Source organism: Abramis brama (assembly GCF_963993115.1).
Source record: "Abramis brama genome assembly, chromosome: 1".
NCBI classification, from domain to species: domain Eukaryota; kingdom Metazoa; phylum Chordata; class Actinopteri; order Cypriniformes; family Leuciscidae; genus Abramis; species Abramis brama.
The window spans coordinates 32,745,912-32,766,021 of record NC_139963.1 but is presented as its reverse complement, the minus strand read 5'-3'; the positions used below and the strand labels follow the sequence as shown (position 1 = coordinate 32,766,021).

The following is a 20,110-nucleotide window of genomic DNA, read 5'->3' as shown; positions in this document are numbered from 1 at the left end:
CTATCTTCTCTGTCTTTATTATATGTCTGTTTTTTGTGTGCAGTTGGGTGCTAACAGTGGTCTACACATCCTCATCTTTGATGAACTGGATGCTATCTGTAAGCAGCGTGGTACAAGTGCCGGAAGCACAGGTGTGCACGACACTGTGGTCAACCAGCTCCTGTCAAAGATCGATGGAGTGGAGCAGCTCAACAACATCCTTGTCATCGGTAAACATCAGCAGCTGTTCTGTTTGCAATATTTAGTTGGAGCTCTATGGAATTTGAAATCTATCATTGCGGAAATTTTTAATAATAATAATGTCATAAACTGCTATAAGACATGAAATTTTAGGATTCAAACGCAATAGTTTATTTAAAAGGGTAATCCACAATCGTAGTCAAAAACAGGTAGAAAGTCATAAACACAGGGCAAGCAGTCCAAACCATAACAGGGCACAGGAACACAGGCAAGCAGGTAAAATCCACAAGAGACAGGCAAATAGTGTAAATCCGAAAACAGGCAAACAGGGTCAAAACCAAAGGACACGAAACCACAGGAGTGTTCAGAAATGCAGTATGACACACTTGGGAACAATCAAAGAACTAATCAACAAGAAAAACTTCAAATGACTACAAAACATGGTGCAGAACAGGACATAACAAAAGTCCACACAAGACCAGGGGAACACAGGCTGGGATTATGACAAATAATAATAATAATAATAATAATAATAAAATTAATATTATTAAAGTTCAAGTTTATGGCAAAACTGATGTGAGTTTTGAAAGAATGTATTGATTACTGTCCAAAAACAATTTATTTAGTTTTATAATGATTGTTAAATTATTAAACTATTTTTAAATTATTTTAAAAGTTACTTTTACTTTTAAAATATTAATAATAATAACAATAAAGTTTATTGCAAATCTGATATAAAAGAAATGATTGATTACGGTCCAAAAATTATAATTAACTATAATACTATTTTAAATAATATTAATAATAATAATAATAAACTATAATAGTAATAATAATAATTGTTGTTATTATTATTAAAGTTAAAGTTTATGGCAAAACTGGTGTGAGTTTTGAAATAAATGATTGATTACTGGCCAAAAACAATGTATTTAATTTTTATTTTAAATTTAAATTTAATTTTTATTAAAGTTTTATGGCAAAACTAATGTGAAAGTTTTACATAAACCTAAATAAAATATTGATTACAGTCCAAAAATAATTTCTTTAATTTTATAATAATTATTAAATTATTTACAATATATATAATAATTATTTTAAAAAATAATTATTTTAAAAGTTTAATAATAATATGTTTTATGGCAAATGTGACTTTTAATTTTATAGTAATAATAATAATTGTTATCATTATTGTTAAAGTTCAAATTTATGGAAAAACTGATAATAATAAATTATATACTACTACTACTACTATTAATAATAATAATAATAATAGTAGGCTAATATTATTATTATTTTTAGATTACTGTCAAGTTTTTATGTTAAGCATAATAAAAGTCACTTTTAATCTCTTATATCCTAATTATCTGTTTGTTTGTTTGTTTGTTTTCTTCTAACTTGTGCTTTTATCTTTTTCTGGAAGGCATGACTAACAGGCCTGACCTCATAGATGAAGCTTTGATGAGACCTGGCCGATTTGAAGTAAAGATGGAAATTGGTAGGACCTCAAAGACTTGCCCTTTGTTCAAAAAGAAATACTTAACACTCTCTCCATCTCTGTTTATTCTCACCTATTTGTCTGTCTCATCACCCAGGTTTGCCAGATGAGAAGGGCCGTGTTCAGATCCTGAACATTCACACATCTAAGATGCGAGAGTTTAACCTCCTGGCTTCTGATGTGGATACTAAAGAACTAGCTGCTGAGACCAAGAACTACAGTGGAGCTGAGCTGGAGGGCCTGGTCAGAGCTGCCCAGTCCACTGCCATGAACCGACACATTAAGGTGCCGAGTACTGCAGAATGATCTGTGCATGCCTTATCAGGGATATTGTACTTCCTCATTTGAAAGCTCTAAACTCATGTTGAACTCTATTCCAGGCCACATCTACTGTAGAGGTGGACATGGAGCGAGCAGAAAAGCTACAGGTCACTCGAACAGATTTCATGACTTCCTTGAATAACGACATCAAACCTGTAAGTATCTGCTGTGTTGAACAATCGTATGTTTTCAAGAGCAGAATGATTTCAGAGTTCAGAGAAGCTGAATTTGTCAAGCGAAAACATGTCATTTTGTCCCTTGTTAGGCTTTTGGCACTAACCAGGAAGACTATTCCTGTTACATCATGAACGGCATCATCAAGTGGGGTGATCCGGTGACCCGAGTGCTGGAGGACGGAGAGCTGCTGGTGCAGCAGACTAAAAACAGTGACCGCACCCCACTGGTGTCGATGCTTCTTGAGGGTGAGGTTGTTCTCACAACTTTTATGCTAACATTACAAAAATTAGTTTAATTCCCGGCTCGAGGTCCGTTGTCAATCCTGTTCCTTAAGGAAATTGATTCTGAACGATAACATAAACCTTCAAAGACAGACCTACTGTGAGCTATGAGGTTGTTAATCCATGGTATTTGCTTCTGCTCAAGCCGTCAGCCTGCATTATTTCAGCTTATTTTTTAAAGCAATCGTGTTAAACAGTGGAATTCCTGGTGAAAAACTACATTACCCATGATGCTGTACAGAAAATTACACCACTCAAAGAGTCGAAAATAGCAACATGCTCCAAAATTGCTCTTTTCCCTACGCTCTCAGAAAACATTTTTGGTATATATATGCATATTTTATTTTGTATATCTATACATAGTTCAAATATATTGTTTTTATACATATAATATGTACATTTTTATATTTCTCTGGATTCTGCTGGTTGCAATGCTTCATGGGATTGTAGTTCTTTACCTCAATAAAATCGTTAAGTACACAGTCCTTTACCTTTGTCTTTTTGTCAAATTGTAAAACCTTTTTAGCTTCAAATGACTTACTACACTATTTTAAAATCCCTATGGGAGAAGTTAATGAAAAAAATACTTCTGGAACTGCTGCACTCTGTTGAGTCCTGACACATCCTGTTTTTGGCCTCAGGACCTCCTCATAGTGGAAAGACAGCCCTGGCCGCCAAAATCTCAGAGGACTCGGAGTTCCCATTCATTAAGATCTGCTCTCCAGACAAGATGATTGGCTTCTCAGAGATCGCCAAATGCCAGGCAATCAAGAAGGTTAGTGGTAACGTGTGCTTATAAACTGTAATATAATGTATTAACAATATGTAATGTATTCACATGACTTCTCAAAGGCAAAGTTGTTGCACTGCCCACAAAAATGCTCAAATTGTTAATTATTGTTCAAAATTTCTTCTAAGGTCTTTGACGATGCTTACAAGTCTCAGCTCAGCTGTGTTGTGGTTGATGACATTGAGCGTCTGCTAGGTTAGAGTTTATTATTTAACTTTCTTGATTCTGTTTGCTTAAACTAGGGCTCTTCAGCAGGGGAAACTGCCAGTTATTGTTTCATTTCAATCTAATTTTTGTGAAGAAATAAAAAAGAACATATGTGTTAAACATAAATACAATTTTAATTGAACTTCATCTAAAGTTAACAAGCAAATGTTTTTTTTTTCCTTCCAACATGATACACAAGTATGATTATGAACTTGTGAATTTATGTGAAGTGCTGAAGATCCCTGGTTTTAAAAATGTGTCGTTGCTTGTTGGAATGACTTTTAATGTTATTACATTATTGTACATGTGTGGTGAAACAGATTACGTGCCGATTGGACCTCGATTCTCCAACCTGGTTCTTCAGGCCCTGTTGGTTTTGCTGAAGAAGACTCCACCTCACGTAAATTCTGATGTTTTCATATAGGGATCATTTATGTGCATTTGTAAATGTGTATCACTCTTTTTTCTGTCTTTGAATGCATTTATCCATGTACTGCGCACTTGTTAGATTATGGGCATAACACGTCTGGTGTTCTTCTTTTCATCTGAAGGGCCGTAAGCTGCTGATCATCGGTACCACCAGCCGTAAAGATGTGCTGCAGGAGATGGAGATGCTGGATGCGTTCAGCACCACCATCCATGTGCAAAATATCTCCAGTGGGGACCATCTGGTTGAAGCCTTAGAGGTGAGACAGAGCGGATGCGGAGGAAAAGTGCTATATATAAATAAATAAATAAAAATTACAGCAAAAATAATAGTATATATAATAGAAGAAATAATGAATTAAATAAATACTATTGAGATACTTAAAAGTAAGAAACAAGGCTGTAATTTCAGTATTCTAGTTTATTTATTTAATGCTGTTTCAGCATTAGCCAGGAGAGGGTACTATTTAACCACACTGCAAAAATGATGGCACAATTTTCCTACTGCATTTACTTGCATACAATGTTATCATCATACTTACCTTTTTTTCTGTTGTTTACAAGCTCCTGGGCAGCTTCACAGATGCTGAGAGAACCACCATTGCCCAGCATGTGAAAGGAAAAAGAGTTTGGATTGGCATTAAAAAGCTTCTCATGCTTATTGAGATGTCTCTGCAGGTAAGCGTCAGTGGACTGTGCTGTTGTTTAACCTCAGACCGACGCGAGCAGGGATGTAGTGGAGGCTAAACGCACGTAAACGCCCAAAATTCGGAAACCACCTCTACATTGCGTTTATCCACCTCTAAATTTCACGTTATTTGAGCGGACTTTGTTTTTCCAGTGCGTTATCGCCGATCGGTACATGATTCGAGCATTTGAGCCGTTAACGACAGAGCAGAACGCGTAGCACAAACACGGAGCAGAGAGCGCAGCGCGCCGACACACACACACACACACACACACGGAACAAGAACGGCGCACACACGTAGCAGAAAACACACGCTCGTGAAGTTACTAAACAAGCTGCGCGAGAATGAAACTTGATCGCAGCCGCAACAGGAAATCATTAAAACAATGCAAAAAGGATTTTTTTATTTCATTACAGGCAGCTGGTTTAATGTAGGGAGCATGTCAAAACCCAACTGTACAAGAGATTCAGAGGGAATCCTGCACCAGGTTTAAGACTTTTCCCTCTACAGGGAAACACTGATCCACATTTTTCTGATAGACCAAAAAATTTATCAATTAATCGAGGAAATATTCAACAGATTAATCGACTATGAAAATAATCCCAAATCACTAATCATTATGCACAAGTGCATTGCATTGGAAGCCCTGGATATAAGCCTCCCTCTCGACCTCTCATAAATATTTTTGATCTCTCTGTTTTGTCATTTAGTAAACTTTATAGATTTCAACCATATTATTCCTTTTTGAGTCTCTTTAACAAGAACTTAGATTAATGTATGAATTGAATAGTGATTGTGTGACCTATGATGAGGGAACAACCAGTGATACCCTTGGTAGTACCATCAAATGATAGCCTATAGCGATGTCATCAGGATACACATACACCGGTAGGCAGTGGCCCACCTTACCGGGTGCCCACGTCGTGGTCCACCAGAATTTATAGTTTACCCACCTCTTTTTTTACCACTACACCACTGGACGCGAGACTAAGTCTGTAAATACTATTGTGAAGCATTAAGAGTCACCCAAACCCTTTAAATCTTTAGAATTTATTTCTACTAGAAGCTATCAACCTTGCAACTTTGCTTTGTTGATTTGTCTCTTCATGTTGCCGGAGGTGTGGACTAGAAATTTAATGAGCTCAAGCAGCTTCCAACCATCTAAATAATTCAATTCATTTTCTATGCTTTTTATAGCTGTTTCATGCACAGAAGGATCACACTCTACATCTAAATTACTGTCTAGCAATCTCATGAGCTCACTTCATCTTGTGACTGACACGTGCAGAGAACCAAAGCGAAAATGAAAGTTTATTTATAGCACGTTGTGTTTACTCTCTTCTCAGATGGATCAGGCGTACAGAGTCAGCAAGTTCCTGTCTCTGCTGAAAGATGAGGGAGCGTGAGTACTTACCACTACAATAATAAGTTTCATATTTGTCCCAACAATGTCTTCTAAAAGCAGTATTGCCACAGACTCACTGGATCACAAACCTGATGGAGAGTTACACTGTTTTTTTTTCTTCTTTTTTTTCACAAATTTGATTTTGTTAATTGACAGGCTGGATGAAAACAATCACATACGAATTTAACTCTCCCCATGAAAACTGATGGTAAGGGTGTTATGGTATCTAAGTGTGTTGTACTTAGAGCCATCAGAGTAGTTCCTTTGAAATATCTTTACCCTTGCGTTCACCCTTAAGAAACCTGAAAAACAGTTTCCTGTAGCAACTCCATACAAGCTAGAACCTGATGTCTGTGTTCATGTGCTTTTTTTAAAATCTACTTTAAACATTAAAACGTTACAGTTTAAAAGTTTGGGGTCAGTAAGAATTATTTTTTAAAAGAAATTAATACTTTTATTTAGCAAGGACGCATTATATTGATCAGAAGTGACAGTAAAGACATGTATAATGTTACAAAAGATTTATATTTTAAATAAATGCTGTTCTTTTAGAATTTTTTTATTTAACAAAAGAATCCTGTAAAATCACAACAAATCACAAAAATTTTAAGCAGCACAATTGCTTGATGGACTCCAAGACTGGAGTAGTAATGCTGAACATTCAGCTTTGCATCACAGGAATAAATTATATTTTAAAATGAGAATGAGAAAGTTATTTTACATAATGTTATTTCACAATATTAATGTTTTACTGCATTTTTTGATCAAATAATTGCAGCTTTGGTGAGAATAAGAGACTTCTTTTAAAAACATTGAAAAATCTAACCGACCCCAAACTTTTGAATGGTAGTGTATAATAGATTAATTCTGTGCTTATACCTTACAATTAAGTAGGTGGTTATAGGATTATACATGCATTTTGTTCTGTGTTTAAGCTAGTGTTTCTTCCTGTCCAGCGCCTGTAGAGGTCAGACCTTTCCAGTGTGAATCATCGCAGATTACATGAACAAGTGATTCATTCTGAAAGTCAACATGAAATGCTGAAAACTCATTTTACTTCTGGAATCGGACACATTTTTAGTTGAAACAGGATACTCAAGAAAAGAAAAGGGAAGAAGAAAAAAAGTATTTACCACACGTGCTAAAATAATGTGCACATTATATAATTATTTCTGTGGTTTGAGTTTTATTAAAGGGTTAGTTCACCCAAAAATGAAAATTCTGTCAGTAATTACTCGCCCTCATGTTGTTCCAACCCTGTAAGACTTTCTTTCATCTTTGGAACACAAATTAAGATATTTTTGATTAAATCTGAGAGCTGGATCACTCCTATAGGCTTCTCTGTAATTGAAACTTGCCAGCCCAGAAAGTTAGAAAAGACAATGTTTAAAATAGTCCAAGTGACTACAGTGGCTCAACCATAAGTTTATCAAGCGACGAGGATACTTTTTGTGTGCAAAAAATCCCAAAATAACAACTTTATTCAACTATTCATTTTCTTCTGTGTGGGCCGGAAAGTTTCAATTACAGAGAAGCCTATGGAGGAGTGAGACAGCTTTCAGATTTAATCAAAAATATCTTAATTTGTGTTCCAAAGATGAAAGAAAGTCTTACGGGGTTGGAACAACATGAGGGCGAGTAATTAGGCTACTGACAGAATTTTAATTTTTGTGTGAACTAACCCTTTAAGGCCAGTTTTAATATGTTGATGCATGTTTAAATAAAATATTTGCTTTAATCAATTAAAATGTTAGTTTCATTAACTAAAAATTGCAGAGTAATGTCAGAGTAAGATAGCTGAAAATTAATGAATATCACAGGATATTGATATCGACTAGGATATTTGAATTAAAGGCCTGAAACATTTAAGCTACTTTACTATATATATATGTGATGCGATCTGGGAAAACCCACCACATGGTGAAATTTTACCTATTACAGGTTTTGATATCATATCAAAGCTGGTATCAAGCCCTTTCCAAATCTGTTTTTATTTTTATCATAGCTTGTTGGTAGCAAAAGTTATGTTTATCTGATGTCGGCCGATCGCTATGATTTTCTGGAACGGAATTTTGAGAAAAACAGGTTTAATTAACTGTCACCGTTGGGACGTCGCGCGATTGTTATAAAACTGCGTGACGTTAGTTTAAACAGGATTGGCGCGAAATGCGCACTATACACATTCACTGTACATGTTATGTGGTTTATTTTAAAGGTAAAATGGGATATACGGCGATTTTCTTTTTTTCCACCTCTGCCGGGCGTTAGAGAAAATGGTCGCATAGAATGCATTAGCAGGGCTGCCAACACGCATTGAGCGTGAGACTCACGCAATTGTCACTTTTCACACGCTCTCACGCCACACATCCATTTTCTCACGCACAGAAAAATTGCGGAGCAAAGAGGTACTTTTAATATTAAACTAATTCTCAGCTCTTAGATTCCGTCAATTTTATTACGAAATTCAGACAAAAATACGTTTGGCGCTTGTAAATGTGACGTGACAGATCGCTGAGCGCCTCAGTTCAAGTGCACGTTGAAGTCAAGTGCTCGGTTCGATCATCTGTTACTTTTTTATTTAAAGATGCAGTACAACTTACCGAAAGTATACATAATATCGACCAATTAGTGTTTTTCAACCACGGAAAGAGGTCAATATAACAGCAGGAGAACAATTATGTCACATAACGTTACATTTACCTCAGGAAAGCCATTTAATGACCATAGCATGTTAATTGAATAGAAAACATAGCTAGAGAGGAGATTTTGCTGAGCACTATATTACATATTTATTATATTGTTACTTATGTCATTAAATAATTGTTATTATAACAAAAACTGCATTATATTTAATTTAATTTGTTATTTTTAACCTTTAATAATACCAGCAGATTGGGCCCTCTATGTTTACAGCATTAGGTGAGATTATTTTTTTAAATAAAATTTAAAATAAACATGTATCCAAATTAGACAATATAATATTGAATAAAAATCGGAATCAAATCACAAGAATGAAATTGAAATCTTGAAATTTTTGTCAAGCAATAATAAAAACTGTATCCTACCAGTCACTGTACAATGTAAACATTGTAACATGTTGTCACTAAACTTCATAAAATTCTATTTAGTTACCAAATGTTTTGACAATCACAATTACCCCCACAATTACCCCCCCCCCCCCCCCCCCCCCGCCAAAAAAAATAAAAATAAAAATAAGCTAATTGAGCTAAACTCAAAAGTTGGCAGCCCTGCATTAGAGAAAGAGAGTATTTTCAGCTTGACACTATAAATCGCTGTTTTTCTGCACTAAACAAGGGAATTTTGCCAAGATATTTTCAGAGATAAGAAAAACAATTTTGACAAAAAAACTGACATTCAAACTATTTTGGAATTTACTGAAAACGGCCCAGCGCGACATCCGACGGGGTTTCCCAGATCGCATCATATATATAGTAAAGTAGCTTAAATGTTTTAGGCCTTTGATTCAAATAAAGTATTATATATATAATACTTTACTGAAACAAACCAGAAATTACTAAAAATTAACACTGAATAGTGGGAAGTGGGCATTATATACCAGAATAGCGCTCTATTCTGGTATATAATGTTAAAGTGGAGAAGAAACAGAAGTAGTGACAAATCTTTTCTTCTGTATTATGATGTGTAATGGATTGTATGGCATGAAACAGGACTTGGTTGTATCCTGTTGATTGCATTTTGAGATGAATGCAAGCTTGCAGTTGTTTGTAAGAAAGGGGCGGTGTTTGAGCAGCAGAAATGTTTGGAGAAGTCTGGCATACATCACCAGAGAGAAGTCTGTTGTTTCACCCAAAGATCAAGATCAATAGGCCTAACATGAATAATAAAAATAAAAAAAGATAGTGTGAATCTTCATTACATGCCGACTTTTAAGAATAGAAATGGAAAAATTATGAGGGCTTAGGCGTGTTATGGATAACGTAAAAGTTTTTCATTTAGAACAGTGTGCACCAATCATGTACAATAATAGTGATAGCAACTTTATTTATATAGCACAATTAAAACAACACAAGTTGACCAATGTGCTTTACAATGTCACACAGAAAAAAGAAGAGAAAAAAGCATCACATAGGCAACACATATTTTAAAATGATCACTGATTAAATAATAAGAGTAGGAATGTGCATTAAGAAAGAAAGCAGGGTTAATTCTGAATTCATGTTGACTTTATTTATTAGAAAACCAGTCAATATTGGTAATGATTGACTTTCAGATGGCAGCCATCAAAGTCACAGAGTCTGTGTGCCAGAGCTTGTCTGTAAATTTGGACTGTGCCCAAACAGGGGTCTGAGGTGAAACCCCAAACCAACCGGCATACAGTACACGCTCCCACAGAGTAAACACTCAGCACCTCCTCACGCTCCATCCTTCTCTCTGCAGAGATCGTGGTTTCTACGAGTAACAGAAGACAGGAGAGCAGGACGCTTGCTGTTTCTTATAAATGGAGGCACTTGATGCCCTCTGCATGTTCCCTTGGCAACTACAAGCAAACTCCACCCAAACAACACCCTCCCAATACTGATAACTGGACGGCGATCACACAGCCGTCCCCTCATACCAAACCAATATCAAATATAGTCTTGTGCTTTGTGTAATATTTCTGTGCGCTGTTTGTTTATTAAATATCCGTTTCAATCTACCCAAAGCCATGAAGATGTAAGAAATCTGATAGAAAAAAATGTATATATGCTGCTGGTTGCAGAACATATCTAGTGAATCTATATCATGCAACATGTGAATCTTTAAGTAGGACATAAGAAAGCTATTTGTGTGTGTATATAGTGAAGATGAGCTGTGCTGTTCGTAGTGTGCATACGCAGAACCCTTCCTTTGTGATTGTGTTGTGGTAACACAAGAAGACAACATATAGATCACAGTGTTATTTGATATTGTACATAGGTTCAAAATATGATGATTCTATTTGTTTCATTTGTTTCGTTTTGACTGTGTCAGAGCTGGTAATATTTAGTGAGTATATGCAAACTTCTCGAATGTATGTACTGTATGTGCGTACTAGTGTTCAAGAAGTTGCGGTCACTACATGAGTGTCTGTTGGTGTGTGTGAGTGAGTGAGTGTATTAATGAATAAGGCCACAGAGTGAACTAGTTTGTGTGGCTGTATTGATCTGTGTAAGTATAGTGTGTGTAGATATTGTTTTTGAAATTACTATTCATGAATATATTGTTTTATGTATTTATTTTGCCTGCCCAGTCATTCATATAGTTTATGTGACCAGTGTTCAATGTCCAGAGCTCTATGATCTGTTATGACTATTGGAGATGTACGACCAGATGCAAAATGTGTTACTGCAATAAAAAAATAACAGGCTGCCAGTAAAAGTTTACTCCTTTTTGTGCTGTTGAATATTCCTTCCATTGCTGTGATAGTAGCCACAACAACAGTGATTTGCAGTGTTATTAGTACAATTGTACTTTTTTTCTTTTAATAACTATTGTTTTTATTGAGAACATGTATTGTTTTGGAATGGAAAACATAACATCTGCAATCAAAGGTTTAAAACAAGCAGCTTTGTCATAATTATGGAAGAAATACTGGAAATATTTCATCTAGTGTACAACGGTCAGTTCCAGTCTTCCCATTTGATTCCAGCAGCAATGGGACTTTTCACAGTTTGTATTATTCAATAACTCTGTTTCATCGATACACCAGTAGGTGGCAACAAATCACTTTTTCATGCATGAGGGATTGAATCATTCAATCTCCCGATTTCTTTCAATCATCGAGATTTCTTTCTTCTATTGAACACAAAAGAAGATATTTAGAAGAATGTTGGTAACCAAACAGTTGACGGTAGCCATTGACTTCCATAGTAGGAAAAAAATAAAATACTATTGAAGTCAATTGCTACCGTCAACTGTCTGGTTACCAACATTCTTCTAAATATCTTCTTTTGTGTTCAACAAAAGAAAGAAACTCATACAGGTTTAGATCAACATGAGGGTGAGTAAATGATGACACATCATTTCATTTTTAGGTGAACAATCCCTTTAAGGCTACCTCAATATTTTGCTGCTTTGAGCTTTCCTTCTACTCTAAAGAGTCCCCCAGTCTCTGTCACTGAAAAACACCACAGTTTACTGCTGGGATGGTATTGTGAAGGTGATGAGCGGCGCCTGGTTTCCTCCATACATGATGTTTGGAACTGAGGTTCATCAGACCGGAGGATATTGTTTCTCACAGTCCGAGAGAGTACTTTAGGTGCTTTTTTGTAAATTCCAAGTGGGTTTTCATGTGTCTTCACTGAGGAGAGAGTTGAGTCTGGCCACTCAGATCAGTGGAGTGTTGGGGTGATGTTTGTCCTTCTGTAAGTTTGTCCTGTCTCAATATATGATCATGGAGCTCAACCATCAGCTTAGTCACCACTCTGACCAAGGCCGTTCTCCATCGATTGCTCAGTTTGACCAGCTCTAGGAAGAGTCCTGGTTGTTCCAAACTTCTTCCATTAAAGATTATGGAAGCTACATGCTTCTGTGAACCTTCAATACAGCAGATTTTTTTGTAGTCTTCCCCAGATCTGTGTCTTAATACAATCTTTGAGCTCTACAAGCAGGTTTGAAGCTAAAATGATCAGCGATAGCAAAATACAGGTCAGTTTCAGATTTCTATAGCTGTTATCAGCTGTGCCTCTGTAGTGTAAATCTTGAATGTTCTTTAGTGTAAACCACATGTAAACCTTGCATAATGAAAGACTAGGTTGAGATTAGGAGTTAAGCATTGAGCATGTGAGAACAAGACCAAAGACAGATGCACATACGCCCACAGTTGAATCGCTGTACTCCTGACATACGAATCTCTTGTTGCTTGTGTTTGAAGGTCTTTGAACCTCCGTCAGAGTTTCACAATGAAGTGTGCGCATTATTATCTAGCTGGTTCGAGCAATATGAGGAAATACATTCAGCTTTATAAGCATGAGCAAAAGAATAGCATGTGTAATGAAATAACTGAACAAGTATTTTAAAAACAAGCAAGCATTTCTAAAGAAGGGTCAAATATTTGCAGCTGTCCATGTCAAGAGATTAAGAGAACTTGTCCTGAAAGGCTGTCCTTGATTTAATGTTTACTTCAACAATTCAATTTCACTTCAAGTACAAATGTGTATTGAAGTGGGTTTTTTCAACTCTGATATGTGGCATTTAAACAGAAAAAGGAAAAAGGGTTTTTTTCCACGCTCTCTGGAATGCTCGATTCTAATTGGTCAACTCAATCGCAACATTCAGTGGTCAGATGTTTTTCATGGTCTGCTGATCAGTCTGCTCATTCAGGTAACTGCAACTGCTGCTAACGGCATCCGGGTAACGGCACTGCTTTCTTGTATCATACCATGCACTCGTGCTCTTTTGTTTCATACAAACGCAACTGTCATCTTTAGTCTCAGTTTATTTATCATAATGTGACCTCAGAGGACTTAAAGGGTTAGTTCACCCAAAAATGAAAGTTCTGTCATTAATTACTCACCCTCATGTTGTTCCAACCCCGTAAGACCTTTGTTCATCTTCGGAACACAAATTAAGATATTTTTGATTAAATCTGAGAGCTGGATCACTCCTCCATAGGCTTCTAAAGACGTTATAACTTGCTGGCCCAGAAAATGCATTAAAGACATTGTTAATATAGTTCAAGTGACTACAGTGGCTCAATCTTAAGTTTATAAAGCGACGAGAATACTTTTTGTGCACAAAAAACCCCAAAAATAACGACTTTATTCCACTATTAATTTCCTTCTCTCTGGGCCTCGAGTTTTTTCACATAGTTTTTTAGACGCGCTGCGCTATTACACTACGTGAAAAAACTCGAGGCCCAGAGAGAAGGAAATGAATAGTGGAATAAAGTTATTATTATTATTTTTTTTAAATTTGTGTTCCGAAGATGAACGAAGGTCTTACGGGGTTGGAACAACATGAGGGTGAGTAATTACTGACAGAATTTTCATTTTTGGGTGAACTAACCCTTTAAGTAAACTGTTTCGTAAGTTTTAATAGTTTATTTTAAGATAATGACTGGCTGACATGATATACATTACATAACATCATTAGAACTAAAAATTAAATTTTATTTAAAAAATTCCATCATTTGGATTTTAGCTTCTCACTGTTAAGGAGAGCAAACCATCATCACTTCTTTGCATATATTAATATTAATGAAAATCATATTTTTGACAGGAAGAAATGGAAATAGCTTTGTTATAATAGCATATAGTTCTGAAGCATGCAGATGACTTTACAGCACACACACACACACACACACACACACACACACACACACACACACACACACACACACACACACACACACCACCCTCTTCAGAAGTGTGTCTAACACTTTCATGTGCCTGTGCCCTTGCCCTGCGGTGATGACTTTGATATGTGCTTTTATGGGATCAGTGGGAATAGGATTTCGCATGGTTATTATGACAGAGACCTCCCCATTTCTCTGATCCGCACTCCAGTCCTCTTCTTCTGCATAATCCCCACATGTTCTACTTCAGCCTTCATTTCCCTGCTGGTGGGAGGCCCAGAGAAACATTGAGAATGTTGTCTTCAGCACCCAGTTCACCACCAGATCATATCAGATAAGAGCACTTCATTGAAACTAATCGGTTGTTCACCTTATGTTTGTCCATACAGTCATATATTAAATAAATCTATAATCTCTTTACTATTCTTAAAGATTTGGAAATGAAATGACTTGACTGAGCTTTGAGAAGCAACCACTGATCACTGGATGCAACCCAGTAAATCACAGTTTGGGCTAATACTAATTATTAGGCCTTGTTGGGTTTTCATTGATGTCTACTGAGGCTTTATGCCAATATCATTCCTAAACGTCATGTTATTTTATTTCTGCATCATGTTCTGCAGACCAGGTGACCAAGTAGAAAACAGTGTGTGGTGAACCTGTGTATTATAAACTTCAGACAGTTGAGTGCCTGCCTCATCTACAGAATGGAAAGGATTTCAGACGTACAGCTCCTGCACTGCTGAACAGCACATTTTTTATGCACTATAAACTGAATGAGTGTCGCCTTATTGTTCTGTCACAATCAGGCACTAAGTAAAGTCACTCTCCAAAACTTTCAGCCTCTCGGGTTCTTTCTGGCGGAATGAGCTGACATCCTCCACCTGATCTGCTGAGACCATCACATCTTTCAGGAAGCAGCTGACACACCTCTTCCACAGGCACTTCAATTTGGCATGAGACGGAAGTTGTGATGGTCTTTTCATCCCTATTGTGACGTATATCCGAGTGAAACGTCTTCTCGAACAAGGAAAAGTGAAGGGTGGGACTTGATTTTGTCCATCTGGAATTTATTGGATCGTTGGATTGTTGTGGTTTTGCTATAGCTGTGATGTCATGTGAGTGACAGGTTGCCCCGCCCTCACGCCAGTAAACACGTGATCAGAGAAGAGAATTCGCTGTAAGAGGGAGGGGAAGTTATTTTTATTAAAGATGAGATAATAAAAAAGATATGCACAGACACATTTATTTTAAGAAATACTGCAATATTCCATAAAAAATAAGAATAGTCAATTTTACTTTCATGGTGACTTGCGTGGTGACCACCCCTCACCTTTAAACCAATGCACTTACGCACTTACAAACACACACCAAAAAACTTTTCTTCCTGATCTAGCTGTCAAATAAACCTGACATTGTATATTACAATGCAAGTCACTTTTGGAATTAATGTACAAACCAATACCCCACAGCCCAATTCACTAAGAACTCTGTGCCGTTCCTCTACATTGGCACACAGTGAGCGGGGATTCTTAAAGGAGAGACTGACAGAGAAGGGAATGGTCAGCCAGCTCAATGTAGTGAGAGTTAATCAGCCGTGCAATACGATGTCCCCAAAGATTCATTAAAGCTACGGGTTTCAAATAAAGTCTAGTAGCAAATCCACTGCGACTGGTTCTCCAAAAGCATGAACTTTATGTGACAATTCAGAGTGAAACAGTGGGACAGATGTATTTATTCTGCTATTGATTTATGGTGCCTGTTGTGCTATATGCTATATCTACAGTTTCCATATAGAACTGTGTCGGCACTGTGTAACAGCCAGCAGGGTTAATTCTGTCTGGTTTATGGTTTTCACATGACAACAAAATGACTTGTTTGACTTCTACATGTTGTTTACACCACACAGACATTTATTTGTTGGACAACATGTCATTTGTATATTAATATATTAAAATGTTTTAAGAAATAATAATAATCAAGCATATATATATATATATATATATATACATATGAATTTAAAACTAAAGGAATGAAAACATTTACACCTTCAAATGGTTGAAAAACATCAATCCAAATCCATGAGCAAGCACATTAGTATTACACACAGAATCACTCTGCAGTGCATGAGCAGTTGCCTTCCATCTCAACCCTCTCTTCCCATGCCCTGATTAAAAATGGGGATGACACCATTTCAACCACCTGTGAAAACACCAATGAGACCGAAAACAATTAACCAAACACCCTTGTTGTTTTTGTTAGTGTCTGTACTGCACTGACCACTGCTGGACTCGAGCCATTAAAATGTTTATACTGAGAATGATCATGTCAATATTGCATTTAATACTGTAGTTTATTTATGGTTCAAAAATTGATGTTTGCGATGATAAAAGTAAGAAACTCAAATTAAATCTTATTAGATCTCTTATAGATTTTACTTGCACACATGATTGTACACATTATCAAAAAGGTTGTCAAATATATTTGAAGAAATACGTTAAGAAATATTTCTTACAAAAATAGGCTAATTGATCATTATATTTTGAGCCATGAATATCAAGATGTTTTTCTAAGGTTGCTCAATTTGACCTGAACAAAATACCATTTCAAAAAGGTCAGAACACACTAACTTAAATTATTATTAAATTATTTTCAAAGAAATAAATTTGGCATAACATTTTATTATTATTTACTAGCCTATTACTACGAGTAGTAAGCCATAAGCAGCGATTTTACATAAATGTATAATATATAATTATAATATTAAATAATTTAATATGTGAAAAAAGTCATTGAAAAAAACGGACGTTTATTTTTTTTTAACCCTCTCATCATTTTCGACATTAAATAATAAAATAATTTTTAATTCAGGTTCTTAAACAATTTTTTTTGTACAAATATTATTTACAGTGTGTTTTTGAATACTTGACCTGTGTGTAGGCTATTTTTTTTAAACTCCAAAAAATAAGGTTCACATAAATTTAAATGTTTGTCTTTTGATCACAGAAGAGGAAAATAAAAGCTCTCTGAAAAAATAAAATAAAATAAAAATGTCTTTATTGGCAATAACTACAGCAAAAGAGGTTTGAATTAGCATGCTGCAATTCTGTAGGCACTGGCAACCACACAGCTGTCTCAGGAAGTACTTTCAAACACAGGGTCATCCATCTCACATAGGGTTAAAGGGTTTAAGCTGTTGTGAACCTGTAGAGAGCAGCATTTGATACAATCACATACTTCTATACTATCAGCTCTTCCTTACAGTAAAGGGGGCGGAGCGATTATAGTAAAGCTCGTGCATTTTCCTGTCGTGGCAGCCGAAACATAATCGTTTTTACACCAAACAAATTATCTACTAACTGCTTCTAAGCGGATATATTCCGAATATAGGCTATTATTTTAACTAGTTCCTAGCGGTTTACAAGCGTATGTTCACGCTGAACAGCGATTCGCGACGAAGACCTCTAGTTAGGAGCCTGGTGGGACTTCAGTGTACCATTTCGCTTTTTTTGGAAGCAGGCTGTCTTTATTCATAAGGAAGTGGGTGAGTAATTGTCCTGCTGTCCTCTGGTCAGCTGTCGTTGAGCTTCTCACTTCAGAGGTGTCCGCTTATGGTGCGCGCGAAAGCGCAGAGCTGTCAAACATCTGCGCCGTCGTCGCTCTGCCGCGTATGTTTTAAGGCTCTGCACTTTGCACGCGGCATTAGAGGACACCAAGTGAGTGCTACTTACAAAGTTCGGTTTAGCACACACAAAAAAACAACTAGTTTACTAGTTCCGGTTCTTGTGGCTTGAAAACAGAGACGTGAATTGAACCATTATGAAATGTATACAGTTGATTGCACTCGAGAGGATTGGCGCCGGCGCGCGAGTTGTTCACCACCCACTGTGTCATGCAGAAACATTTAATTCGTGAGAGTTAATAGGCTACAGTTACAAGACTTTTGTATCACTCTAAAGTGGTTTATTTTGCGATGTCTAGAAGAATGTATAACCTTACAAATAAGCCTACAATACATATATGGACGTGAAATATTGAATGAAGTTAAAATGGTTTTATTAAATAGATAGTTCACACAAAAAAATAAATAAAATAAAATTCTGTTATCATTTCTGTCTCATGTTGTTTCAAACCTGTGAGTTTCTTTCTTCTGCTAAACACAAAATAAGATATTTTGAAGAACCAAACAGTTGATTTTTCCCCATACTATATGGAAGTCAAAGGTCAACTCTTTGGTTACCATGTTCTTCAAAATATCTTCTTTTGTGTTCAACAGATTAAATGAATGCATGAATATTTGACACAACTTGAGGGTGAGTAAATTATGACAGAATTTTCATTTTTTGGTGAACTATCCCTTTAACTTAAGATATTTTAAATGCAAAGGACCCTTAAATATGACCATCCTAATGAGAGGGACCTTCTCCTGAATGTTTTTTATATAGCCTAGTTTGTTCTATTGTATAAAAATATATAATATAATGTAATGTGAAAAATGTATATTACTTAAATATGTAAAAAAAATAATTTGAAAAATATTTAGTTTCTAATAAGTTACATTATTGTGTTTCTTTTTTTTCTACTCCTTATAGTAGCTACTGTTAGATGTATTATTTATTTACTTATTCATTGTAATCAAATTATTGTAATACAATTTTTACCCCTGTATTAACTTGTTGAGAACAGGAGCACAGCTGTGTACTAAGAAACAGGTTTACAGGATGAGGGGTCAGTTGTACAGTGTTGCCCAGAGCAGCCGCCATTATTCAGAAATATTTGAGCTGTAGCAATTGACCAATCAGAATCAAGTATTTTACAGAGCAGTGTACTGAAGGTGCATGTTTAATGACTTGTCCTTGATTTTACTTATATTATTTGTATAAGTAGGTGGACTTTTCACCCTCTGATGAGTTTTGGCCATTTATTCATGGGTGGCGAGGAATAAATGAATCCTTTCACCTTGATAGAGGTTCATCATTCAGCAGTGCAGTTTTACAAGGCTTAGATTTAAAGGCTCCTTTGGCGAAATCTGTCAGTTCAACATGCAATCATGGTATAATCTACAGCAGATGATGTTGCCTCAAACTTAAATAAACTCAGAATTGGAATGTAAATTACGGATTTGCTATTTGCTATAAGCCTCAACCGGACAACTGATCTATTGTTTAATCTAATCACAGTTATTGCACTAATAATACTAAGCTTCAGTTATGAAAACAACAACAATAAATAATAAAATATATTACTATAATAATCAGGTGGGCAAGGTTAAAGTTGGCATGAAACGGAAGTGGCAATAGACTTTTTTTTTTCCTATATTGTGATGCCTATATTGGAGTAAAATGGCTTCTCAAACAAGAAAAATGTAGGTCGGCTGGGCGGGACATGACTTTCTTCATCAGGAATTGATTGGATCGTTGGATGGTTGTGGTTTGCTATTGGTGTGATGTCATGTGAGTGACAGGTTGTCCCGCCCTCACGGCAGTAAACACCATTAGAGAAGAGAGATGTTACTGCAAGAGGGGGGGGGGGGGGGGGGGGGGGGGTATTTTGATGAAATATTATGAGGGCTAATTAATAAAAAATAAAAAAAATGAAGTGCATGGGTAAATCGTTTATAATTCATAGCCTACTGCAACATTCCATCAAAAAATAAGAATTATCCAGTTGTCCAGAGACATATTTATAAAACATTTGTGAATATTTTCATATTTAATAACTATTAGGCCTAGTAAGCATTCTACCCCCTATGTTTACAAAATCACTGTAGGAAATTTGAGATTCCAACTATAGGCCTAATGTGAATAAATGGCGACTTCTTAATGTGTGCATAATTAAATCGC

The 20,110-nt window shown here is 36.0% G+C and overlaps 2 protein-coding genes across 5 annotated transcripts in view; both read left to right on the top strand.

The window, feature by feature from the left end:
• The window catches only part of nsfa (N-ethylmaleimide-sensitive factor a), a gene marked incomplete at its 3' end in the record, with an annotated part of 30,946 nt that extends 19,596 nt beyond the window's left edge, over window positions 1–11,350 (top strand). The window contains exons 10-22 of one of the 3 annotated variants that reach the window (XM_084128065.1): window positions 44–209; window positions 1,601–1,675; window positions 1,773–1,960; window positions 2,056–2,151; window positions 2,262–2,418; window positions 3,096–3,229; window positions 3,373–3,439; window positions 3,772–3,851; window positions 4,003–4,137; window positions 4,442–4,555; window positions 5,913–5,968; window positions 6,128–6,179; window positions 10,391–11,350. In XM_084128065.1, the coding sequence (XP_083984191.1) occupies window positions 44–209; window positions 1,601–1,675; window positions 1,773–1,960; window positions 2,056–2,151; window positions 2,262–2,418; window positions 3,096–3,229; window positions 3,373–3,439; window positions 3,772–3,851; window positions 4,003–4,137; window positions 4,442–4,555; window positions 5,913–5,968; window positions 6,128–6,158 (1,299 nt within the window). Of the gene's footprint in view, window positions 1–43; window positions 210–1,600; window positions 1,676–1,772; window positions 1,961–2,055; window positions 2,152–2,261; window positions 2,419–3,095; window positions 3,230–3,372; window positions 3,440–3,771; window positions 3,852–4,002; window positions 4,138–4,441; window positions 4,556–5,912; window positions 5,973–6,127; window positions 6,180–10,390 lie in introns of those variants that run through there. The other 2 variants (XM_084128066.1, XM_084128067.1) reach the window with 2 other exon arrangements.
• Window positions 11,351–17,475: 6,125 nt separating this feature from the next.
• Window positions 17,476–20,110, top strand: part of thraa (thyroid hormone receptor alpha a) — a 35,250-nt gene continuing 32,615 nt past the window's right edge. For both annotated transcript variants that reach the window (XM_084125151.1, XM_084125149.1), the window contains exon 1: window positions 17,476–17,811. The gene's annotated coding sequence lies outside the window, so the exon portion shown is untranslated. The remainder of the gene's footprint in view (window positions 17,812–20,110) is intronic.